Source organism: Neodiprion lecontei, chromosome 1 (genome assembly GCF_021901455.1).
Source record: "Neodiprion lecontei isolate iyNeoLeco1 chromosome 1, iyNeoLeco1.1, whole genome shotgun sequence".
NCBI lineage: Eukaryota > Metazoa > Arthropoda > Insecta > Hymenoptera > Diprionidae > Neodiprion > Neodiprion lecontei.
Window position 1 is genome coordinate 7,543,079 of NC_060260.1, and position 25,801 is coordinate 7,568,879.

The 25,801-nt window shown below is 42.1% G+C and overlaps 2 protein-coding genes across 10 annotated transcripts in view; one reads left to right on the forward strand and one right to left on the reverse strand.

Annotated features, from left to right (window-relative positions):
• LOC107219364 overlaps positions 1–22,536 on the forward strand; it is a 33,207-nt gene extending 10,671 nt beyond the window's left edge. For 4 of the 9 annotated variants that reach the window (XM_046733038.1, XM_046733079.1, XM_046733041.1 and 1 more), the window contains 13 exons: positions 769–868; positions 2,064–2,187; positions 10,095–10,541; positions 11,942–12,133; positions 12,266–12,488; positions 12,585–12,794; positions 12,879–15,116; positions 15,236–15,368; positions 15,497–15,630; positions 15,818–16,103; positions 16,217–16,592; positions 16,683–16,830; positions 16,934–22,536. In XM_046733038.1, coding sequence (XP_046588994.1) covers positions 769–868; positions 2,064–2,187; positions 10,095–10,541; positions 11,942–12,133; positions 12,266–12,488; positions 12,585–12,794; positions 12,879–15,116; positions 15,236–15,368; positions 15,497–15,630; positions 15,818–16,103; positions 16,217–16,592; positions 16,683–16,830; positions 16,934–21,144 — 8,822 coding nt within the window. In that variant the 3' untranslated portion in view covers positions 21,145–22,536. Of the gene's footprint in view, positions 1–768; positions 869–2,063; positions 2,188–6,664; positions 7,857–10,094; positions 10,542–11,941; positions 12,134–12,265; positions 12,489–12,584; positions 12,795–12,878; positions 15,117–15,235; positions 15,369–15,496; positions 15,631–15,817; positions 16,104–16,216; positions 16,593–16,682; positions 16,831–16,933 lie in introns of those variants that run through there. The other 5 variants (XM_046733057.1, XM_046733050.1, XM_046733064.1 and 2 more) reach the window with 5 other exon arrangements.
• On the reverse strand, positions 166–25,610 carry LOC107219365 (WD repeat-containing protein 61). Its single transcript, XM_046733251.1, has 10 exons — positions 25,262–25,610; positions 24,975–25,084; positions 24,710–24,879; positions 24,361–24,599; positions 23,814–23,907; positions 23,632–23,725; positions 23,301–23,472; positions 23,122–23,220; positions 11,280–11,290; positions 166–175 (listed from the first exon to the last, which is right to left on the reverse strand). The coding sequence occupies exons 1-8, from the start codon at positions 25,262–25,264 to the stop codon at positions 23,128–23,130; spliced, it is 975 nt and encodes a 324-aa protein (XP_046589207.1). The 5' UTR covers positions 25,265–25,610; the 3' UTR covers positions 166–175; positions 11,280–11,290; positions 23,122–23,127.
• Between the last annotated feature and the right edge of the window lie 191 nt (positions 25,611–25,801).

A 25,801-nucleotide genomic window follows, 5' to 3' on the forward strand; every position in this document is an offset into this window, starting at 1 on the left:
AGATTCCGCGCTGTTTTCGACTATTTTCGAATCGACGCGGGTCAATCGGTACGAAAACTCCGTGCCTCGCAGATGGACAATTCCGTATATCTACACAGACATTGCGGTTATACTAGAAACTATTTCGTAAACCAAAAGCGACGTTATCTACTTTATACCGCAAACTTCCCTCACGCTTCATCCGGGAAGATAAAAAGCGGTCGGGATAATTGACGTTGAAATTCGAGAGAGAGAATTAGCCTGAATGACGCGTACTTGTTTGTTTGTTTTCTTTTCTATATCAGGGAAACACGCGGGCTTGGAATCTGCTGAGTGAATGAACAGCTTTGGGTCTAATTTCCCGACAGTCTCTGGCCATTTGGTTTTAACGGTTGACTCAATTTAGACACTTTCTGTAGGGCGTTTAATCGCTTTGTGCCGCTGCGGAATCTCAACTTGTAATCTTATAGGTGCATGCCTAGTTTCCTAAGTATCTACCCATTTGATTCGGGTCGTCCGTACGGTATTTGTTTGTTTTTCTGGCCAGTATTTTTCCACAGTTTACAAGCCCTTCAAAACCGTTTTAAAACAACTCTCGAGAACGGCGCGAGACTGAACAGATCGCCATCGAAACGATTGGCATCGGGAAGAAGCTGTTTTTTATTAGAGAAAAACGCGCGTCTCTAAATTTCAAAAAAGAGACGATCTAGTTTCTCACATCTTGCGGGTGTATGATAATTTGATCGTTTTTCATGTAATATTTTGCCGTTCCTTTATTCCTCGTTCCAGAAAAGCTGTTGGCCGATTCGTGCGACGCTGTGATACGCCAGCGTGCAGAAAATAACCGAAGATTCGACTTTGGACAATGTCACAATCATGCTTCGCGAAGGTGAGTATCAAGGTTGAATTTTTCCCACGTACCTATAATTTGTACAAGGCATGCACGCGTTAGTTAAACGACGAATTTTTATAACGATCGAGTCTCGTTTCATGTTCAGTTTTTGCCAAAACTAAACACAGCATAATATTTGTGCACGTGACATACGATCTGCTGATATATCATAACTGATTAGATAAGGGCGGGGATAAATGATATTCTGATTGATCGCGAATCGCGATAAGTGAGATAAGAACGCGCGAGAATAAAGTCGCTAATCCTCTGTTTTGTAGTCGCGTATAACATAATAAAAATTGTGCAACTCTTCATATTGTCAAGTTTTTTGGGCGGGGCTTAAATTCCGAATTTGAAAAGTTCCGAAAGCGCTGAATTTTTTGGTGGAAAAACGTGAAGTAAAGAAATTAATCGAACATTTTCGGTTCTGTGAATTTCTGGCTCGATGAAATTTCACCACATTGATATGTCTTTGTTTCTGATTTTCGATATTTTTACGTTCGCAATCCTGGTCATTCTGATTTTCGTTTTTCTCTGATTTGTCAAAACCACTCGTCGAGTAAATTACGCTGTGTCGGTATAACATACTTCGATTTTTGCAATTTTACTCCTTCGAAACTTTATTTTCCGGAATCTTGCGTTTCGGAACTTGGAGCCATCGAGTTTCCGACCATTCGAAACTCTGTTGTTTCTTCAAAGTTTGATTTCTTCACTTCAAATTTCGCCAGCAACTGATTTAATCGGGAAATAATCGCTTTTGGAAATTTTCAAATTCGAAATTTCAACCCTGCCCCAAGTTTTCTTCGTCGAATTACGTTTGCACTTGCCCAACAACTCGGTCGAACAAATAAACTGAAATGAAATCCTGCTTCTTCCCCCCGCTTTTTTCGATAGGTGCGATATTCTCGCTAGGCTGGTAAACAAGAATAGGCGTATCATAGATACAGATAGGCAGAGCGTGTACAAATTCTATCTATAGACTGGGTCACCCATGTCCCGCGCATATGGGGGTCGGGAAGATCTATTTGCCTTCTTCCTTCATGCCCGTGGTTTTATTTACGACCCGGGGTGGAAGAACGCGCTTAACGCGGAGTCTAACCAGACGATCCTTACCGACAAGAAAATTCACATTGTCTCGCGATGCGTAGAAAAAATTTGCCTAAAATTGCAGAGAAATCTTTTTGCCCCGCAGTTTGGCGGAGAGAGTCAGCCCCTGCGTCAGGGGCGGATCAAATTCCGGGGGTGGATTACAATCCGGCGAATTGACAGCGCGTCTCATCGCCTGGCAGAATCGACAACTGCGACAATCGGCGGAGGTAAGTCTCTGGAGCATCCCCGATTTTTTTATGACAGATTTTTTAGGAGCCAATAAGGCCAATAAAATCGGATAACTTAGACCGTTGGAGGAAACTCTAGCGTAAAGGAAACATGATCAAAATAATAGCAACACGTATATATATCTGCCAGACTTTTTAGTTATGTCGGAAAAACTCGTTTTCACTTTGTACCCGCAACTATATTTTTTCGGTTGTCGAAAAATGAATGAAAAATTTAAGTAGTTGAGAAATCTCTACATTGTAAATTGTAACCGCAATAAATTATATCTCTTATCGTGAGTACGAGGCTCGTGTAGATCGTTAGGAGATCGAATAAACAATAAGAGTAAGAAACTAAAAGAGAAGAGTATTTCCCACGTGTGCACCGGTCCAAAAAACCGATTCAAGGTTTCCCGCAGCTGCAGCTTGACGTGCGGGCAAAAATGAGCCTGTCAGAGCTGCCTTGTGGTTTATGAACTTAGGCAACGCTATAAACGTTCTCCGTTTGGTGCTCGTCATTCTTCCCTTGTTACTTTGTACCTTTTTCTTTCATTTCGTAACGTGAAAACTTCCTGTCGCGCGTTTCACCGCCATTTTGTTTCAAAGAAATGATTGCGCGATCAAAGCAGGCCAACGCGCCTGTTGCATATAATGGACTATTTTTAAATCGTCAGGTAGAGAAGAATAGAAAGAAAGAGGGAGAGAGAGAGAGAGAGAGAGAGAGAGAGGGAGGGAGAGAGAGAAAGAATCTCTCTAGCACCGGATCACGTTCGAATGAATTTTCTTTCCGAGGCTTCAATTAACTTTGAAAGACTTCGTGCGTATCATCGATTCCTCGTCGGTAGGTTCGAGTTTCACTTGCCAGATATTAAAACCGGTCTATTCGCGATTGCGTGGAAAAATAAAGAATAGTTTTATAATAATTTTGAAAAAAAGCCGCGTATTTTTTGTATCGTGTTTCGCGAATTATTTCGTACCTACACGTTTCGATACGTCGGATGTTTTGTTCGATGCATGTGTACTACGTATACTTATACCGTATGCATACGTGAACAAGATTCGTGTAATTTATCATCGAAACTCGTAGACACGTGGTTATATTTCTGCTCGATTCCCCGCGACCTAGTCCGCCAAAAATATCCCATTCGGTCAGGGCCGGTTATCGCTATAACGCCGGGCATTTGTGAGAAGATCCCGAGGAAAATAACTGATGGGACCGGGTGTTCGTAAATCTTTATAAATCGCGTACGAATTTTTATACCAAATTTCTAAATTTACATTTCGAGGGATATTCTATTTACAATAAACTTGGGAATCTGTCGTTATTATCGCTATACTTATTTTATATTATTTTACACATTTTTTTGGTACCTCATGTATCATAGTTCGGCGAAGAATTTGGAAATTCATATCACGCATTAAAAACTTGCCAATTTCACTCCGAAACATTCTCTGATGCGGGAGAAAAGTTTCCTTAATTTGCCTATCAAGAAATGCACACTTGAAAATTCCCGACAGAATCTTCAGAGAATTTCAGAGAAGTCTAACGATAAACTGATACAATCACGTCTGTATTGTATTTTGCAAAATTTATCCAACAACCAAACCCTTCAGCGAAATTTTCGCTGATAATCAATGAACACAATTAACATGTCTTCGAACGTCTCTACATGAATTTTATAATCGAAATACGTTGATAAAAATTCTCTATCAAAAAACTAGTACAACCTTAGATATTTTTCAGCCTCAAATACTACGAATTATCATTTAAATCAATTTGAAATAAGTCGATAATACAAAACGGTACTTTATACGATTACTCGTAGCTGTAAATTAAGTGTTCGCAATTATTCTACATCCAGTAACAATTGTTCCGCCAAATATGCGGTTCGTTAAACTCGCCTCAGGCCTACTTTCCAATCGCCGCGATTATACCTGAACGAAAATCAGATCATGCAAAAGCACAAACGGGTACCAAACATACAAACCGTCGTCGATAAAGCTCAATTCCGCGAACCGTGTGCAATAATGTTTATACGTAGATGCAACCCTGCATCACCGACACGTGTAGGCGTTATCAGTCGGGATCAAGGTCACGTGATTTACTCTTCCAAGTTCGCTGACACGACGTGGCGCAATCGCCGTACGAGGGTGCAATTCGCCTCCCCCACCCCCGCGACTTTACCGCGTCTATATCGCGTCGGGGGTTGCAGGGGTCGGATATCTCTTTCGGGGCATGCGCGCCTCTCCGAAACGAGGGTCCGGGTGTCGATGGGGGCGGAGGTGGCGGAGGGTTCCTCGGCCGGGGGAGGCGGACAACTATTGATCATTGCTCCGCGGGGGTTGGGGGGCGCGGAAAAGCACCCTCAGCTTCGCTCTTCCCTCTAATAAAAGCATCGCCGACAGGGAAAAGAGCCGAAGGTTCTCTGCGACGCGGCGAGTCGATCCTGCCGTGCAGCCGCAGGATATATATAATACCCGGTTGCAGCGAGTTCTTCCTGCACGATGCGCGGCCCCCCTTGGGAATTAGGAAGTTATTGCATTTATTCTTACGCCACTTTCCGTCTTACGCCTGCTTTCATCGATCCCCGTGCACCACGAGCTTCCTTCCCTTCCTCAGGGACCCCGGATCGCTTAATTTTGGAAGCACGTTTGCACGTAACGAGATACCTTGTTATTATGCACGGAAAAGAGGGGAGCCTCCCTTACAACTTTGGCGAAATATATTGTAAGGACGCGAATGAAATATATTCTTTAATTATTGCCGTACGCAATGCTGCGGAGGAGTCTGATTTTTCGGGAAACGGACTTTTCATTAAAAGTTGTTTAAACGACCTCAACTGTTTTTATTGCTGAATTAAGAGATGCAGAAATTTTCGTGCAGGCTAAAGCAAGAAGCCATCGTTTCGTTTTCGTGATAAAATGTTTGTTATACGATTATCATTATAATCTTCCAGTTTTAGCAATCTTACGGGAAAAAGTTTAACACTGAATTGTAGTAAAAACGACATTGTTTCCAAAGTGAAAACTTTTCGGTGCATCATTGTGCGAATATTTCCACAGTGACATAATTTTGTTTATCATCGTTGTCCTACAATGTACAGTACTCACTTTATAATTTGTCCGCAACCAAGGAACGACATTTTTTATTCAAAGCATAAAACTTTCGAGTAAAAATCGCCCCAAAGAAAAACGTAAGCCTGTTTCTTTTCTTAAAAAAAATATTTTCTACAAACGCTGCAAAGCACAGTGTCGAGATCGATCGTTTCTTCTTTTCAAACAAAGTCACTCGTGCGGCATAATGGAAGTCCGCTATCACCTGCAACATACATCCCAACCTGCACAGCGTGCAGCACGAACAAAGAGAATCAAGGACTCTCTTTACGTTACCCTTTGAAACGTACTTGACCCTAGCTCAAGCCGCATACAGTGCACAAAGTCGATCGAGCAGGTGAAAGTACGTGCCGAGACGAAGATCGTCACCATTTTGAATTTTGTAATTTCGAGTTCAGATTCTTAATCAGCGACCCACGAAACTCCCTCGTACGAAATTTCATCTAAATCCGTTCGGTATATTCGACGTACTCGTAAAAGGGTTGAATGAAATCCAAACTGTGAAAAATTTCATTTGTTACAGTAACTAGAAAATTCAATAAAACAAGTATCTTCGAAAAAAAAACTGTTTGAACATTGTTGGAATTACGAAAATCGAGGTACACGTAACCATTTTGCGCTATTGTCGATCCTTTTTTGGTTATTGCAACGCAAAATCAATTTCTTCGGTTTACTCTACTTTTTTAGTTAAACGAGGCTTTAACGTCAATTTATCGTTGCACAAGCATTAAATTTTCGCAACAGTTGCAAGACAATATAGCAACAGTGATCGTAATGAGAAAGAATAGTAACGGATACTAGACTTTCCGGTAACAGCTGGAAAACTAATTTTCGTTTTCTACTTAGAACTATATTTCTCGATTGTGGTAAACAATGAAAATAATTAAGGACTGAGCGGTAACCGGAACTAAAAATTTCTCTCATTGCACCCTCTTCGGGGCACGAATTAGAGTTGCTTTAAAGATTCGAAAAAATTATGAAATTATTTTTGAACAATCTGTTTCGGGCAAGATCTGGTCGAAATTCAAAAATGACCTTTTTAAGAACCACCATAAACGGTCGAACTTTGCGCAAGTGTGCAAAACGGAGCATGTCGGTTCACGAGAAAGCTTTCGGATTTGGATGTAATCCTCGTCGTACAAAAAAGCTTCAACAAAATGGAAAAAAAAAAAAAAAAACGGGGAACGAGGACTCGCTTCGCTGAGTGTGCAGGGGAACAGAGATGGGGGAACGGAGATAACGCTGCGTAGAGAAGGACAGAGAGAGAGAGAGAGAGAAAGAGACGAGGGAGTGAGTCAGAGCCCACAGCTGTTCTTCCAGCCTCTGGAGCCCCCTGCAGTTTCCCGCAGACGCCAGATCATCCCGGCGGTTCGAGGACGTCGGCGTGCGCCGGTTTCTAATCGCGTCGAGTCGCTCGTCGTCGGAACGTGAATTACATTGCGTACGTCTATACCTAGGACAGAGATACGCCCTTTCTCGGTCCAGCGGCGAAGATTTTTACATAAGAACCGGGATTGTGCTCGTTGTCAGTGAACCGCGGATAATGGTCGAACTGTGAAATCGCGGACGTCGTGCTCCAGGAGTCAGTCGCCCCGCGGGATGCGTTGTCGGATAAGAACGGATCGCCGGCACGTTGTTCGAAAATAGATTCACCGCAGTCGGTGACGTCCGTTCTGCAGAAATTGATAACCGAGATAGTTGATTCGGAGCAGCGGTCATCGCAAGTCGGTTCTACTCGTTTATTCTGCGCAGTTTATTCTCCATCGTACGTGCGGGAATTTCGATCAACCGAGGATCGATGGAGCAGCTCGCAAAGATGTAAGAGGAAGAAGAAGGAGAAGGAACGAGAATTTGCCAATTTCGTTACCCAACGCGATTGTATACCCGAGGCGCGATCAACGCGGCGTTACTTTCCGGGACGTAAATGTCAACGAGACATTTTGAAAATCTTTGCTTTAGCGTCTGCGCGCTTGAATCTGCAGTTCTGCTCGATCTCGCGAATTTTCCGCGGCGTTCGGTGCAGCAGTGCATGCAGCAGCAGCAGCGGTGCAAGACGAATAGGAATAACGTCGCTTAAGAAGCCGAGTGAACCGGATCGGCGTTCCGTATCGTAGTGCAAGTGCACATGGTGGTGGTCCGGGCGTAAAATAGAACATGTCAAACGACCATCTTGTCATCTCGAGTGGCGGTGAAGTGCCGACGACGAAACGTCAGTGAAGATGGAAAACATTCTTCGGCTCGGAGTGCAGGGCAATAACTCCTTCATACCGACACCGAGGAGCGGCAAGTACGGTTCAAACGATCAGAAACAGATAAAAAATGACTATTCGAAAATCACTAAAACCGAGCAGAACAAGCTCAGGCTGATTATGCAGTACGGCGAACATCCAAGGGATGGAAACTCGCTTCTCCTTGTCGATACCGACGCTGCGGTGGATAAGGAGGAAAATACTACCGACTTGTGCAACGCTGTCAGGGCGAAGACCAACCAATCCAACACCAGGATTCCCGTTCATTCCATCGACTCCAGGAGCCCACGATCCGACTTTGACAAGGTGACGATTAGCGAGACAACGCGTGACTTATCTGTAGGTCATCCTTGTCCTTAAGCACCTTTTCTTACAACGTCGATTACACCGCTTCGGCATCTGACAACCGAGGAGGGTCTTTGCCTCGGGTTGAACCCGGGTGAGGATCAAAATTTTTTATGGTCGAAACTTGGAACGTTGCGAACCTCCGCGTGTGAGGTCAAGTAGTTATACCATAACGTTCGGTGTTTCGACCGTTAGAAATTTTCACCGTGCGATGTAATCCAGTCTTTAGGAACTTTGAGGGTTTGGAACTTTGACCCGCGTCCCTTAAAGACCAGGCGAGTTTCATTCTTTTTAGACTTTGGGTTTCGAATCGTACACGTGGAGCTTGGAAGGTGATAAACCCGATAGAAATTAACACGTACGTCGGACTACGTCATGCTTGACGATTAGGTACTTGAACCCCACGCAGTTTTTGTCGCTTAAAAATCGCCTGTCCGAGATCACGGAGTTGGGGGTCCGTGTAGGTGTTTCTTTTTTTTTTTTTTTTATAGTTTAATTATAAACTGGATAAAAGAAGAAGGGCAATTAAGTCCAGCCACCGTAACGCAGAACCGTGTTAAATACCGCAAGATATCGCCGTATGGTCAAAGCTGCTGAGCATGCTTGGAGCGAGAAACCACAAAGGCGTGGAACTGAGCGTGTGTACGTTAATGTGGACGGAATTTTCAGCAAAAACAGTACCCAAGTTTCTGGCGTAAGTAAATTCACACAGTGAGTAACCGTTCGCGTAATACCGGGTGACTCAAAATCTCGACCCGACGAAACGTGGTGGAATTTCAAAGATACCGGGAACGAATTACGATTATCTCGGATACGGGCATTTCCTCGGGTATAAATTTCAGTCGCATGCGTATCTACCGAAGTGCGAGTCGCTACAAAATTAAAGCATACACAGTAACCGCTACACATGCTCGAGTTTGGAAACCGACAACGAATCCACGTGTATTATACACAATAAGTTACAACGAGACACACGATATGCGAGATATATTATATTATACGGGCTGCAATGTAACCCACACATCGTATCATTCGTAAACCGTGACGGGGCACAAAGCGCTTATTATTCCAGTTAAATGTCACATATCATACGTCAGTGACACAGCGCGATGATAACTGGATCACGTTCATTCTGCACCGGAGAGTAAAGGTTGACTCATTTTTACTTTTTTTGGTTGCTCATTATTTTATTAATTTTTTTTTTTTTTTTTTGATTCGTTGAGCAAACAAGTTCTGCCAAGTTGAATCGCACCTAAGATCGGTATCTCTGCCGAATTTATATCAGGGCGGATGATTCATTCGCGATGCAAGGTGCAATGTTTGTCGTAGTCGAGTACAGTCGAAACTGTAATTGCGAAATAATACGCGCTTACGGTTTCGCATGGGAGGGGGGGGGGGGGGTGTGTATTATATATGTAGCTTACACAACGCTCAAGTGCGCACGCGAGTACAAATACACTTCCGGTTTACGGTAAGACCTAGGAATCGGCTTTATCCTGTACGACACGAAACTCGAACGCTACAGGCTGCTGAGGTTACGCGTTAATTCCTCGATGCCGGCGCGTTTCTTGAACAATGTTTCGCCGATCATCGTCATTCAGCCGTGACGCATGACGTAAGGTGTGCATCGTAAAATCCACGTAGATACCTAATAAAAATTCGAAAGTCGTCGAGATAATTTTTCGACGATAATATATGATACGGATGCACGAACCGGAAGGAAATTGGTAAAAACATAAATAGCGATAGTAATAAAATACGACGATGCGATGTGTGGGTATACCGACCACGTGGGCCGGAAGCGGTCGCCTTCGGAATGTTAAAGAAGGCGCTCTTGAACCTGGCGTAAGGGTTTAACGTACCCGAAAGTGTCGTAAAACATGACACGATACGACGGATGTAAGCAGCAGGGATTTTGACATACGTATGTACGTACATTACGCACAGGGAGGTAGGCCAGGTTATCGCGATCGCCGTTCACTCCGTCATACGTACGAGTGTGCTGCAAAGCGTCGGTGTGTACGAACTGTACATATTAAAGTCGCAGCCAATGGTGAAATTATTGCTCTCTCTCTCTCTCTCTCTCTCTTGGGATTGACATGAGAAAATGATCATCGTACCGACAATAATTAAATTCGCGTACGAAGCATGTACGCACGTACAAGGCTCTCAATGAAAGTAAATATTTGATGAAATCAGGCTCGCAGTAAGCGGGGGGTGGCGCAGGGTGTCAAGGAGGAGGAGGAGGAGGAAGAGTTCCCGAGGGGCAAAAACCCCGGCAGGCTGACCGAGGCCGTTTTGAGTTTGGGGGGCGTCGGGACGCTCGATTCGGCGAAGCGTACGGCCCTGAGTGCGACTCGGGGATCCGACGCCCCGTCGACGACGCACCCAGCAGTGGCGACGCCGGATCAGCAGCAGCAGCAGCAGCAGCGATTCCCCGAGTCCGGTGAGTTCCCTCAGTCGCAGCAGAGACGGACGCAGCGAACGACGACGCGATGTGCACCCGGATCAGCGGCGAGTCAAGTCGCGCGGTACAAACGGCCCGAAACAACCGCGACGCCTGGTGCAAAAGTAAATAAGGAAGATGTCATGGAGCCGGAACTGAAGGAGAAGGACGAGCGGAAGTCGAGCACGCCGAGCCCGGAGGTAAGGAGCTTAAGGAGCGAGATGAGAGACAAAGCGAGTCGTACGCGTTCGGGGATAATCGGGAAATCGACGACCGACTTGCACACGCCTGTGTTTTCTTTTTCCGTCCACCTTTGCACTCGGCGCGCCCTTTGTACACCTACATGCGATTTCCGCTTCTTTCATTCGGGGAAATTGCGAGGAGTGCATCGGCGGATCCTTGCTCTTTGACAGCGTATATCGCAGTTATCGTGGTTATTACAACCGCCGACGTGCACTCGGCTCCCCCTCACGTCGGTTGTATTGATTTTGCGCCGCCCTCCGTCGTCTCTGACGGACTCTGTTGCCTTGTATTTTCACAACACGACATTGTGCGCGCGGCTTTTACGCACCTTTTTCTTCACTGCCCCCTTTCCCTTTCCTTAAACTTTTATGAATAAAGAGACATACGCGCCGATTGGTACGCAATCTTTCATATTGCGTATAACCGAGATAGTTTCCAACCCTACGGGCTGGTTGTAACTTCTGATACTGGTCGGCAACTTCATCATTTTCTCGGTAGTACGAATGATCGAGCTAGGCTCGTCGATGAGATTAATTTTGCAAGATTTATTAAGCTTTTTAGCCGATTTCAAAACCCTTCTCCCCCCCTGCCGGCCACGATGCGATCGATTTGAATGTCGTTAAATAGTTTCACAACGACAATTACTCAAAGCTGGTCAAATCAACTTATATAGAGCCTGGAAGCACGTTATTTACACGCTCTTCTTCTATCGTATTGATTGCACCGAGCGAACAAAACGCCTTCAGCGCCGATAAGTCGAAGCCCAATGTAACGATAAGTTGACTCTTACAATTAAACAGTCTATTCGTGCTATTAAGAACGACGTGTATACGCTAATCGTAAGTAAATGCAGTGACCGGTGAACGGCTCCTTAAAGTCGCAGGCATGGTTTCTAGTAATTGAGATTCGTTAGGAACAATTGATATATATTACACACGCCTTTTTGTCGTGGACTTGATCGCGTCATAATCCTTATCTCAATTTATACGTCGATCTTTACGGATTTTCTACTCCCACCAATAGGGATGTCTATTTTTAAATATTTTATCTTCCCAGTATCTAAATCTCAATCTTTCTTGACGAAGTAAAGACAGAGTCGCTTTACTCTGCACTCTGTTCCTCATCACTCGTCAAATTACGTCGTCATATTGCTACACATGTGTGTATCCACTTGATTATATACGTGCCATCTTGCGATACGATTTTTTCCAACTGCGAGATTTTGTGTGCAGAAATTGATATCGCAGTTTATACATACGTGGTCAAATTTCTTTACGGAAGCTTACGCCGGTACCTTTATATTTCACTTGCATCGGATCTTTACCTTTGATTATCGTCAATTTTTCATTAATTTTAGCTGCCTGCTCACTGTGGTAAGCCGTACAACGAAGATGGAAGCAGCGAAGAAGACGGCGGGCCAAGCGGTTGCTCCCGAACGCACAGACTATCGTCGCTGTATCACGGGACTTGGCCGGTCGAGCGAGGATTGTGGAACAGCCAACAAACTGGCCTCGGAAATCAACAGAGCACGTCAACCACTGTCCACAACGTGAGTGTCATTTGTGGAAATAGTTTTTTCCTCTTCAAAGTAGTACCGGATGACAAAATGAGAAAGCATCCCTGAAGTAAGCAATCTGTGCGAAAGTAAACTACCTATATGTATAAGAAATTTTGCATTCAGGATATAGCAAGCGTGATGAGCTTCTCCTCGAGCGTGAGTATGGGAGTCGGATGTCCCGGAGGAGCGCAAGAGATGCAAGGACAGAGGAGACTCGGAGCCAAGGTGGACGTTGTTTATAGTTTGTTGGGAATGCTCGGAGGTGCGGAAGGGCGAGAAGACATGAGCGCTACCCTTCTGTCCATGAGTAATTCCACGGATAGTTGTTTGGCGATGAGGCAATCCGGTTGGTTTTAAAGTTTCCTGAAAAGTGTATATATCAATTCTGTCGAATCGTATTTCCAAGCAATGATGACCGAATGTGTGTAACTGCAATTTACAGGGTGCCTCCCTTTACTGGTTCAACTCATCCATGCCCCGGGCCAAGATCCCGAAACCAGAGACAGAGCCTCGCAGGCTATTCACAACATCGTACACTCGAGAGGTGAGGAAAGAGCTGGGCGACGAGAAGCCAGAGTACTCAGACTCCTGGAACAGCTCAGAGACTACTGTCAGTCGCTGAGAACAACCCTTGCAGCACGACAACCACTCGGTAATTAATGAGTTTACGACCACGGCGTTAATGTGAAATAGGACTTGACATCAAGCTCAATCTTTGCCTTTCCTATGTTTCCAGATGATTTTGACAGACATCCGGGTCCAACTATAGCAGCCCTGATGAAACTCTCGTTCGACGAAGCCCACAGACACGCAATGTGCCAGTTGGGAGGTCTGCACGCCGTTGCAGAACTGATTGAAATGGACCACGCGGCCCACGGGAGTGAGTGCGACGACCAGAACTGCGTCACACTGCGTAGATACGCTGGTATGGCACTGACCAATCTGACATTTGGTGACGGCAACAACAAAGCACTTCTTTGCTCGTTTAGAGAATTTATGAAGGCACTGGTCGCACAATTGCGGAGTCCTAGCGACGATTTGCGTCAAGTAACTGCTAGCGTGCTTAGAAATCTATCCTGGCGAGCTGACAGTAGTAGCAAACAAACGTTACGCGAGGTAGGAGCAGTCGTCGGACTTACAATGGCTGCGATGGAAGGAAGAAAAGAGTCAACCCTCAAATCCATACTCTCGGCACTATGGAACTTATCAGCTCACTGCAGTACCAACAAAATCGACATATGCGCGGTCGAGGGTGCTCTGGCTTTCCTGGTTGACATGCTCAGCTACAAAGCGCCTTCAAAGACTTTGGCGATTGTCGAAAATGCCGGGGGCATATTAAGAAACGTTTCGAGTCATGTAGCCGTGAGAGAAGACTACAGATCAATTCTCCGAGAGAGAGGCTGCTTGCAAGTCCTTTTGCGCCAGCTAAGATCTCCCAGTTTAACGGTGGTCAGTAACGCGTGTGGTGCGTTGTGGAATTTGTCTGCTCGTTGTCCTCAGGATCAACGCATGCTGTGGGACCTTGGAGCAGTGCCAATGTTACGAAGCCTTGTTCACTCCAAGCACAAAATGATATCAATGGGTTCCAGCGCTGCTTTGAAGAATCTTTTGGGCGCGCGACCTGGTAGTAGTAATCTTGTCCATCTGGATTCAACTGCTAGAGGTTTGGGATTACCAACTTTGCCTACTCTAGTTGCGCGCAGGCAGAAGGCTCTTGAACAGGAGATTGATCAGAACTTGGCCGAAACTTGTGACAACATCGAGCCGAGTACTTCTCCCACAAACAAGGATGACAAGTTTGGATTCAAAGTTGAGCGACGATATGCTGACCTTGATTCTAGGAGCGGGCATTCGTATCAAATGCAAAACGGCCAACCTGGGCCATCCAGTATGCGATTCAACTGCGTAGCTCGCAGTGAGAGTAGAGAGTCCGTTCGTTCCATAACTAGTACACACTCGGATACGATTTTTGAAAGAGTTAATCGGCATGTATTGAACGGAGTGTCGCCAACTGAGTCGCAAGCAAAACAACAATCGTCTTCCCTTCATGCTGCAACAGGATTTAACACCGGAATTTCTGCAGATAGCACTGCTAAAGTGGCTAATTCGGACAGAAAATATGTTCTACGTTATAAGAATGCCTTCCCAGAGAGGCAAAGAGCTGTAAATGAACTTTCTTTCAATGATGTGGCAGACTTACGGTGTACTACTTCTACTATGTCGTGGGCTTCCGCTGCAGATCAAGAAGCAGCCTGCTCTCAGATATTAATGCGATCCTCTATTGACGAGTCTTCATTGTCCAACGAATTGAATAACCCCCTTATAGCTAACAGTGACGATATTAAATCTCAGTATTTTTCCGAAGGATCTGGTTTGTCAAGCATCACAAGATCTGGTGCAAGTTTGCCTGTGACTTCTAGTCAACAGGTGGATGAGTGTGTGCATTATGGAAATGAAAACCGCGAAATCATGGGAGCAATTAAAAAAGATACTACTGTATCCAAGCCAGTAGATTACAGACTAAGATATACTTTGCGCGATGTCGACCAAGATGAAAAACAACATTCCGGTTACTTTGTAGAGAGCGAAGAGGAGTTTCCCCACAGTAGTAATATCAAAAACCCATGTGCAGAAGAAAGGACACAGTACAAAACAAGTGGCCTAAAAGTGTGCAGAGAATTCAACGGCAAAGATAATACAGTTACGAGCACAACTTATGAATCATGGAAGTCTGAGCCCTCTAAGGGTCTGAAACACTCCTCTGAAACAAGCTCGTTAAATTCACTGGACAAGCACGCTAATTATCGTTTAGATCAAGCGTCTAATTCCAGTTCCAGCATTAGTTCTTTGACTGGTACAGTTGTAGGTGACAAATCAGCAGCAAGTATAACGCAGAAACCAAGTAATGCATTAGAGGAAAGCAATAATAATTCCATGGTGGAGGCCAAAAATGATATTAGCACGCTTGACAGTGGTTAGTACTCGAGCTCAGACCAGCATACTTGATGTTGTTTTTAAATATGCACAGTAGTTAAAATTTTGGTGTTTTTTTTTCCGAAAAATCCAACAATGGCTATATGAAATTCTATTCAGTTTCAGACGTAGACCGAAGCCATAAATTTACGGATCATCAACAGGAACAAACTTCCCTTACATTTCCACAATATGATTCTCTAGGTTTACTCAGTGGCTTCGATGAACACAGCTCACTTGCAAGCAATTCAAGGTAATGCATTTTAACAAACTGTGACATAATTATCCAGTTACTGTTAAACCAATTCACTTTTAAAAATTGGTAGAAAGCAATAAATTATTTGCCAGCTTGCATGATTGTAAAAATAATTTTCTTTACAGCCTACGGCTGGAAAGTTTTACCGGCAACGAATTTCTAGAATCACCAGCAGAAAGCATGTCAGTGAATAATTTACAACCAGTTTGTACTAGCAACATGCAAAATCAAGAGTCTACACTTTCAGATCAACATTTATGTGAGTGTAATGATATGACAGTTTAAATTGTAGAGATTACTAAATGCATTGTCCAGTGATTACATAATAAATTTATTAAAACTCAAAAAGTCTTTACTGAAGTGAATAATGTATAATATGAATAATTTTTATGAATATTACTAAACACATAGTTACTGTACCGATAGATTTTATATTATTATTCCAGCTCATGCCGAATCCTATTCAGTGATGCACAATACATTTGTGAATGATGTGACACCAAATGGTCTAACAATAGATGATGAGCCAAAAATTGCTAATGATTCTAGACTGAAAGAATATAGCGCAATATCTGCTGCAGGTATTTCTGAATCTGACGAAATAGGAGAGTCGCTAAACTTGGGAATTGGAAGCATACTGGAAGACAGAGAAGAAGACACCGAAGTCAATGAAGTTGATAATGGTAGCGATCACTTATTTGCTGATGTTACGAGTGAAGCAGAAGCTGCAAGGTGTGTAAAACTAATAGCAAAATTTTAATAACTAGTACTATTTCAAAATGCTTTTTTCTTTCAAGAAATTTTTTACCGTGATTTTGTTGCACACTATTGAATATCTGTTTCAGGCATAAGACGCCCTTCAGAAGAAACAGTTTGCAAAAATCTCCTCAACCTGTCAGCAATTTAACACGATATCAGACTAGTTCTGCACTGGATCAAGTAGACGTAACTGGTCCAGTGAGTCTGATAACTGAGACACAGAATTTCAGGCACTCTACGCATGACGCAACTGGTGGCCCAGCGAGTCTGACAATGGAGACCCTGAATTTCAGACATCCCGCACATGACGCTAATGACACATTTATGGGCGATACTGAAAACCCTACCAGAGAGATTTCACGCATACCTTCGCTTGTAACTGAACTTCCTCGCTGCAGCAGTGCAGGACTTGAAGATATTTCAAATGTTCTGGAACAAGATGCAGGGTCAAATAAATTAGACGTAAGTTATTCAACAAAAATCGCGAAAGTAACACCTTCATGGCGGAATGTACCGACAAAATTTTATTGAAATTATATTTGTTCTATGTAGATATGTCGGAATACCACAAAACCTGCTTTCACTTTGTCTGCATTGGAGAATGAAGAACTCGATTTAACTGTAGAAAACGTCAGTGACAAGCAGGAATCCATTTTGGATGTTGCAGCAAAATTTTTCGTTGAAAAAATAGCTGAAAATGGTATGAATCATGCTTTATATTTATGGAGCAAGCCGATTCAGAGCTAGCAATTAGTGTGCACCAGTTACAAAGCTCTGATCTATACCAATTGATACTTTTCTAGTTTCAGAGACAACCTGTCGTCCTGCTCCATCGACCAGTGGTAATCGAGTATCACCTGAACCTACAACAACTTTGCAAGAAGAGAATGTTGTTGAGAATCAAAGTGAAGATCAACATGTAGAAAATGCATCGACCGATATTCCACATTTAATACCAAAGAACATCCTGAGTGAAAATGAAAATACTACGAGTAAGATATTTTTTGATTATCGCGTAGGTTCGGAAAATAGTACCAATGGTGAGGGTGTGGAAGAAAAAAATTCAATGAAATTGACGGAATATTCACCTGGCATTTCACCAAGTAAAATAGAAGATGACATAGAGAATATGAATAACAGTGAAGAAGATAACTTAAGCGATGAAGTGACATCACCAACGATTGACCCTTTATTTTCTGCAGTAGAAAGAGCGGCTTGTAACAAAGGCGATCGTTCAAAGAATCGCGAGGAGACGGAAGAAGAATATAGAAGACAAAGAGATCCAGATGCTATGATTGCTTCGTTGGATCGATTGACAGCTACACTGGTTCAGCAAACAGAGGCAATGAGAGAACGCGATTCTTCTGCTATGAAACAAAGCGTTGTCAGTGATACTTGGAATGAAGATTCGCCAAATGATGTTTCTTTTCCTAGTATAAGCGTGAGCGCACCGTTAATCGCCTCTTTCAAAAGCGACAATCAAGAAGATCAGACCATCCCAAATCCAGAGTATTCTGATGAATTGATCGGCACACAGGAAGTCATGACGGATTCGAGGATAATTGAACAGGAGGCCAACAAACTGGCAGCTGCTGTTAACGCAAGGGTCGCAGAATTTGACTTGGATGCAGTCAGTATGACATCAATGGATCTTGATGCAATAAAGCCTCCGTCTACAATGGGTAGTCTTGTATCACTAACTACGAGTTTGATCGGACCTATCGATACCACCGAGCATTCAATTGTCAGAGAAAGGTGTCATTCTGCTTCACTTCCTCCTTTGCAACTCAAGAGTCAGATATCGATAGACTGTCGAAATGGACGAAAGAAGTCACTTCCTGCTGGAGTTATGGCTAAAAGAGCACTCAGTCAATACCAGAATCACACTGGGAGTCTTGAGAATTTACTGAGCGAAACTGGCACCACCAGTATGTCTCACTTGGAGAATGTCAAGCCACCTTCGATGATGGACGAATTGTTGGATGCTATGGATATGGAAAACAGTATGCTGAGCGTTGCAAGTATTACTTCGGAAGTTGCAGACACCAAGGACCAGGATTCACACAGTTTAACATCCAGCGATCCAATATTTGATTTGCTAAAACCAGTTGCCAATATTTTGTCTATGACCTGCATGCGATATGCGGAATCTATGCAAGTCAGTGGCAATAATAGTCTTAGCGAGTGTCTGGAGAATATAAATCCCCCTTCTCTTTTTAACGAGGTAAGCGAGATGGATGAATCTACAATGGAACCGACCAGCGAAACGTTTTGCAGCGATACTCTGTGCATCGATAATGAACTTCAGACGGAAGAAGTTTGTCGAGATCGTGAAATTTCAATAGATCGAATAGAAGAATGTGACAATGACACCGATGACGCAGCTACTTCCATCCCATCTGAATACTGTGTTAGTAGTTCAGCAGAGTCTACACCAAAGAAATGGCACAACAAAAGTAACTTGACTCCAAAGCAGAAAAGACAATTGGCGAAAGAAAGATATAAAACTTATACTATTGCTGCGGAAATGGTGAAAAAGGAAGAAGAGGAGCGGCGGAAGAATGATCATGAGGAGAGCAAAATTGGAAAATATGCCCGTGGTAAGTGCTCACCTTTTTCAAAGCTTACGCCTAAACAACGGAGACAAGAAGATAGAGCTCGATTCCAGACCCAAGTGTTGAATAATCCATTCCCTGAACTGGTCGCGTACAATGCTACAGAGTGTCAGACACCATTAGCAGATAATCCAGAGAGTCCGGAAACTGAAGAGGCGTCATCGGCTGTGAAATCTTGTATTCCGACACTCAGAAAGCTTTCAGGGGGAAAAACAATTAAGCAAAAACGAGCTGAGAACAAGGATAGATATCGTACAAGGACACTGGATGACGAAGAAGCGCAGGAAGCTAGCAAAGATGTAGATGCTGTAATATCTGGAACTCACTTTGGTGATTCTGACGCCTCTCTTGAAACGATGCTACTTATTACGCCTGGTGAAATGAAAACTAAGCTTGAAGATTTCGTCGGCCAAGGCTCAAGTTCCGGCAAGCCTATCGGTGAAGATGTTTTAACTGTGAGCAAGGCACAGAATTTAACATTAGACGACTTCGAGTCGGAATATGATTCGAGAGTGCGTGTTGCTGATGGACTTCACAAAAGGTTTGGAAAATCACAATTGTCAGAGCCGACTGCTGTGTTAAGTTTTACATCAAGATTCAATGAACAAAAGCAGTTATCTCCGTCGAAAGACTCGCTCCAAGATCTTGCATCACCAGCGGAACCAGAGAGTCAAGGGAATTCTGATTCTAACAATGAGAGTGACGAGGAGTCGAATAGTGCCAACAATCAATCGCAGATACCAAAAAGACCAAGGATCGTCAAACCAGGAACAATAAGTAGAGATGCTAGCGTCGATTCAAATGCTACAGATAAATCTGAATCGGAGAGTCCGAAGACGATCAGAGGACGAAGAAAAGCTCTGTACTTTAAGCCAACTACACGTAAATCAACGCCAACTACTTCTCCTTCAAAAATACACAACGGCGCTGTTAGCGGAATACCGATAGGACGCAGTAATACCTCACCTCTGGTTCGAGGAACAAGAGCGACTACTCTGAGGCAAACGCATAATCCAAGTTTCCCAACAAAACATCAACAGAAATCAGTTGCCAACTCTAAAATCATATCACCGTCTGCTTGTGCAGTGGAAAAACGGATCCAGGGTTCTGCCTTGACTGCAAACAAAACTTCTATTCCTCAGAGAGGGACCGTTTTTAATTATTCCAAATCGACAAAACGCCATACTACTCCTTTGGGTTCTTCTTCAGCTTCGTATGCATTCAAAGATGACAGGAAGGAACCTGCGATCAAACCTCTCGAAAGGCAAGGTACATTTACAAAAGAAGAACCAGAAGTTGAGAATGCGCCAACAGTGCTTCCACCCTGTTCGCCAAACAGAAGTAAAATAGCTAAACCAATAAAAACTTCACCTTCCAAAATTCAGACTCCCAGCAAGTCCAAACCGATTACTAAAATTCTTCAAACGCAGCAGTCTAAATTCACTAAAGCGAACAATTTGGATAAAGATCAAGCTAGAAATTCGTCACCCACTGTTACTTATCAAAAACGAAGTCTCATAGGATCTCCGATTAAAAATTCTCCTAGCAATCAAAGTTTACAAAGTAACGAATCCGCCCGGACTACAAAGAAAACGAATTGCCTGGGCCAAAGGTCTAATAGTAATTCCAGCATAGTGTCAAATTCTTCTACGGGCATCCAAGGTCGTCGGACTTCCAAAGAAGCCACCAGTAAAATCGCGAGCTTGTGGAAAAGAGTAGAAGAGAGCAAGACCAAACAGCGTTTTGAGAAAAATGATACGAGGCACTGGATCACACCTGCCAACGATACCATTGAATCTGGGAATCCGGTTGTTACCACCAAGCCGCCAACATTTCGATTAATTCGGAGTTCTACTTTTGAGGGAGTTCCTAAAGATATCAGCAGAAATGGTTCGCCAGGTAGACCTAAATCTAATGTGGCAAAGCAGCCTGCTAAGGTAACAGATACTCAAGGCCTTAGTCCGAAGTATCGGAATTCGTGTGACTTGACTGGAATGAGTATCGCAGAAGCGCATTGTAAGATCCCAGTCAAATATCCCGAATTATCAGCGGGGACAAGAAACACCATACAGATAGACGATAGCACAGTAATTTTGAGAAAACCACAGACTACTCAACCCTCGGTAGATCCTGTGGAGGTCGATCCCACAAAACGCGTTTCCCGTCTTGGATCGTTCATACGAGTTGAACCACCAGAGACAGAAGGTGGTAACACGCAAATGCAAACGTATGTCAACTCAGTACGTACTCCAGCATCAGCAATCGTTCCACCGTTTAATTACAATCCCAAACAAAGTAACCCGGTAAAAGCAAACATTAGTGAAATTGATGGTAAGCTTGTGGTGACGGAATGTCAAATGGAAATCACTACTAGTTCCATGAGAGTAACTACGGTATAAATAGAGAAATGAATAGAATTCAGTAAGTTGCAAGGGTAGCATTGATTTTCTTTATTCATCTGTTTGATTGAGACTGGTCATCCCAATTCGGTAGCTTGCCCAAAGTCTACACGGTTGCGTTTTTAACATTTTAAATATTTATTCATATTGCCCTTGCTGGATACTTTTGTATATTCGTTCTGTGATTTTAAGGTAGTGGTTTTAATTACTTGTTACTATTCGATCAAACTGCCAAGATTATGAGCCTTTGCCGGCAGAAATTTTCTTTTTAAATCCAATCACGGAGTTGGAATGACCGGTTTTACGGACTTTTTTACTTATACTCTTATTGCATTGGTCAATGTGCAATTTGATATGTTACGCAGCAAATAATATCTAGGTGCGTGGATTGCGTGAGAAAGTAATACCTTACGTTTTGAAAGCTGAAGATATGTAACTGTAAATATGATAATCTCCATACGATTGATTGACATAATTTATAGTACAGACCAGCAGATTATTTATCACATTTAAATATTTATTTTACTGTGTATATAATGAAAGAAGATAGAGCAAATAGGAAGGTTAATCGTTAATATGTATGTAATCAGATATTATGTATGTAATGTACAACATTTACGAGATTAGGTATTCATTGTCATTCATTGTAGTTTTCAGATGACATGATTTCAAAGAAGATACTGTTTTTTTTTTAGTTTTTTTATTTTTTTTTATTTTTTTTTTCACTTAGTCCAAGAATAAGAGTGTACCGCTCTTTATTAAAAAATGAGATGTATGTAATTATATTTCAAGACTGATAGTGGCGTTGACAGAAAATTGATTTTGCGTATCATTCTAATGGCGCATGATAAAGGAAAAAAATTCGTGGTAAAATGTAGTAAAGAAAACTTATAGCTGTACAATGGTCTACGTTACGAGAAGAATTTTACACCTTCTACAAACACTTTTTTGCAGCACAACAGGTGCAGGTAGAGAAATACAGGCCTTTGTAACTATCACTTTTATGTTTCTAGTCTGCCCGCAATTTTGTAGGGGTAACAAAGCTTATATTTTGAACATGAATTAATACCTAAAGATGTACGTTCAACATTTATCCAATACTTATCTACCAACTATTCTCCAAAATCGAACTATATCGTCATTTCTCGATGTATACAGACCAAATTAGACATTTTTGTTTTGCTAGACTGAAGAATGTCGCTACAATAATGGTTTACTGTATCGAAATAACGTGTTAAGCCACACATGCGTTTCCTACATCGCTCGATTTCTTTACATTTATTTTCTGTATTAAATAATTACTTTCGTACGTTTTCCTATCATAATATTGTCTTTGATATAAAGACTTTTATAAGTACCTAGGTGTATATATTAATTTATTTTTCTACGTTCTTCTCTGTTGTTTCATTTTCACCCCCAACCTGAGTCAAACACAAACAAATATTCTCCGATGGAGGTGAATGCTTGGCGTGGTACTCGAACGGACTGCCGCGATCTGTGTAATTGAGAAGGGAAAAGTTTTCTCTTATTTATATTAGACCCTGTTCCAGTTCAGGTTAATTAAATTTAATCTTCCCAACTTGGAAAAAAAATAATCAGGGTCTGATTAGTTTTTGATAAATATTAGTTTTATTGTATTTGGTCTGTATAACACCTCAAATTTACTATCCGAGGTTCTTATGCAATCACTTCATAATAGCCTCTCTATTCTATAATAGATATTAGATGTATTTCTTTCATTCTTATGCTTTATGTTTGACCAATATTCAATAATTTGTATATTAATTACCATGTAATAAAATTTATAGCTAATACTGTTTTTCATTTATCAGAATATCCTGATTTGCGTGAACGCATCATGCGTAAAATAAAAATGCGCCCAACCAACTCGGTTTTTAATATGAGGCAAAAAAATAAGATCAACTTCCATGTTATGTTAAAAAAGCATTGTTTATTCACAATACATTTTATATATACAAATCTTCATACAGGACAATCGTAAAGGTTAATAGATTTGTCTTCGGATACTGACACGAGCATGTTATTTTTATCAGGACTATACTTTACTCCCCATACCTGAAATTTAAAAGTCATTACAATATTAGCAAGTCAACGTGAAGTAGAAAAAAAAACATTGCAGTAAATTTTTTCAGTACCTGGTCATTGTGCTCATTGAATGTATGAAGGCACTGCCGTTGGGCTAGTTCCCATACTTTGACGGTGTGATCCGAACTACTGGAGGCAAATTTTTGCCCATCAGGAGCAAATGCTACTCCCAGTACCCAAGATGCATGACCCGAAAGAGTTCCCGCCACATTAGCATCTTTTCTAAGCATTGGAAAAAGGTAAGTTTAAATATATTTCTGTCAATCAAATTTCACAATAATTGTTATCAAACTTCTACCTACTACAAGTATCAATAAAAAAAAAAAAAAAAAAAAAAAATAGCAACTTCTTCTCAATAAAATTCAAAGTTTTTCCACTCACATGTCATATAGTTTCATGTGTCCATCATCAGATGCAGTTAAAAGGAGTTGAGAGTCCGGTGAAAAACTAAGAGATCTGATTGGCATAGCGTGTCCTGTTGATGGTTACTATTCGTGAACATATCTCAACTTTCCAATAATTGAAAAAATGTTGGAATTATGAATTTTATCAGGGTTACATACCTTCAAGAGTCCGTAGTACTTTCCCATGCACCACGTCAAAGATATTGATTATTCCATCTATAGCCCCACTGGCAATATATTTTCCATCGGGACTCTAGATGTCAAAATTGTGTGATAAAAAATATAATTTAAGTGCGCAAAGCGAAAGCTTTTCAGCATATGAGAAACAAAGTATATTGCGAATCGGAAACACATTTCAATAATTCTGGTAGTAGTATGCGCATAGTTTCTGTATTCTAAAATATAGCCCAGTAATGACACAAAGTGTACGGTGTTATAATGGAAATGGATCCCTTATACAGTAATCAGGTTGACCAGGTCCATCATAAATATGAAATTGAGATTGAAGGAGTGTATTAAAATAGAAGCAGAATAGATTTTCTCTAAAATGTTGAGTCCTGCCTTATAATAATTGCATTATACTTGGCACTTGAAACTGAAGTTGTCAAATCTTTTGAGGCATTGATTCAGAGTATTTTGAAGGCCGTAGAGGAGACAATTTCTGAGAAAAATTGTAGTTTGAACAGTTATGTTTTAATTTACTTACATATGCAACACTTAACGTGAATTTTCCACCTCTGGTGTCTAGGGTCTGTTCTTGTTTTCCACTTTCTGTTCCATACAGATGAATCTTTCCAGCGTGACTTCCAGAAACGATGAATTTATCATCTGGCGAGAAAACTACCGTCCAAATATCCACAGGGCCAACATCTATGCTGGACACTTTTTCACCAGTGTCCAAATCCCAAAGTCTAAGACTTGAGTCCAACGAGCTTGAGGCACATTCTGACAATTTATAAACAGTAAATTTTCAAACCGTCAGACAACAGGAAATGAAGGATCAGCAGTCTAGCTGTGGAGGAAGCTTACAAACCCTTATAACGATCGCAACTCACTTGTTCCGTCGGAATTAACGGCAACTGAGACAACGCCTAAAGAATGTCCAGTCAATTTGTGCTTCAGCTTTAGACCGCCGTTGGATACTTGCCAAACTTTGACACTGTCATCAACGGAGCCAGTCACTATATACTCTCTAGTCTCGTCTTCATTGGATCGCATCGAGTCTCTGGAAGGACGAATGGATGTAATTGACGAACACAGTATGTTAGATTGAATCGAATTCGTGCTCATGTTTCGACTATTTAATGTTGATGCATAAACCTTGAATTCTCATTATCCGGCCCTGCGTCACTTTTCTTCCTCATGGAACCCCAGGCACAGGTCCATACGCTGTCTTCGTGCGCATTTTCAGTTTTGTGCGTCAATGCGTACTAGAAATAAACGACAGTTACAAGATTTTCATACTCGTATTATTCAGGTTCACATTGTAACCATCTTCCTTCATTTTTAACAATGTTTTGACAGAGAACCGGCTGTATGATAATATAACCTAAAATATGACAGTGTGAAGATTAACGAGATTCGCAATACGCAGTCTTCGGACTCACCATTTCGTAAAAATATCTTCCTTTTCGCAGGTCGAACCGTCTCGTGAAATCGAATGTTAATTAATTAAACAACTAGTATCACTCAGTCGATTTATTATGATCACACGTAGTATCACGAATGTTTCAGGTTAGTTTTCTACGACTACGCTTACTGTTTATCCGAGTTTAATTAATGTTCATTCTTTCTTGTTGGTTCATTAAAATATCACAATATTTTAATCTACTTTTATCGTATCACGGTACCTATTCCACAGCCTCGAATATTTTTTATTCCTCACTTCAATTCAGTCAGGCCAGCGACTGTTTCGTCGGGGTTATTTAGCGAAGTTCAACAATGGCCGACTAAATGTAAGCCGGGCAATTGTCAATGACGTGACGTCACGACCCGATCGCATTCCGGACTTCTGATTGGTCAAAAAGTGCGACGCGTCTGTTTACGCACTATTCCACAAATTACAACTCGGAATTTTTCACGTTACGATTACTCCTTATACCGTTTTCATTCGGAAGTTTGGCCGACGATTCTCTTGCACCCGCATA

Bases quoted from the DNA above. Each gene is read 5' to 3' on its own strand.
- LOC107219365 (XM_046733251.1), bottom strand. The intron at 23,908-24,360 runs GTAAGTAAATTA...TTTGACATCTAG, and splicing joins TCACGTTAAGTGTTGCATAT to AGTCCCGATGGAAAATATAT. The intron at 23,473-23,631 runs GTGAGTGGAAAA...TCCAATGCTTAG, and splicing joins CACATGAAACTATATGACAT to AAAAGATGCTAATGTGGCGG.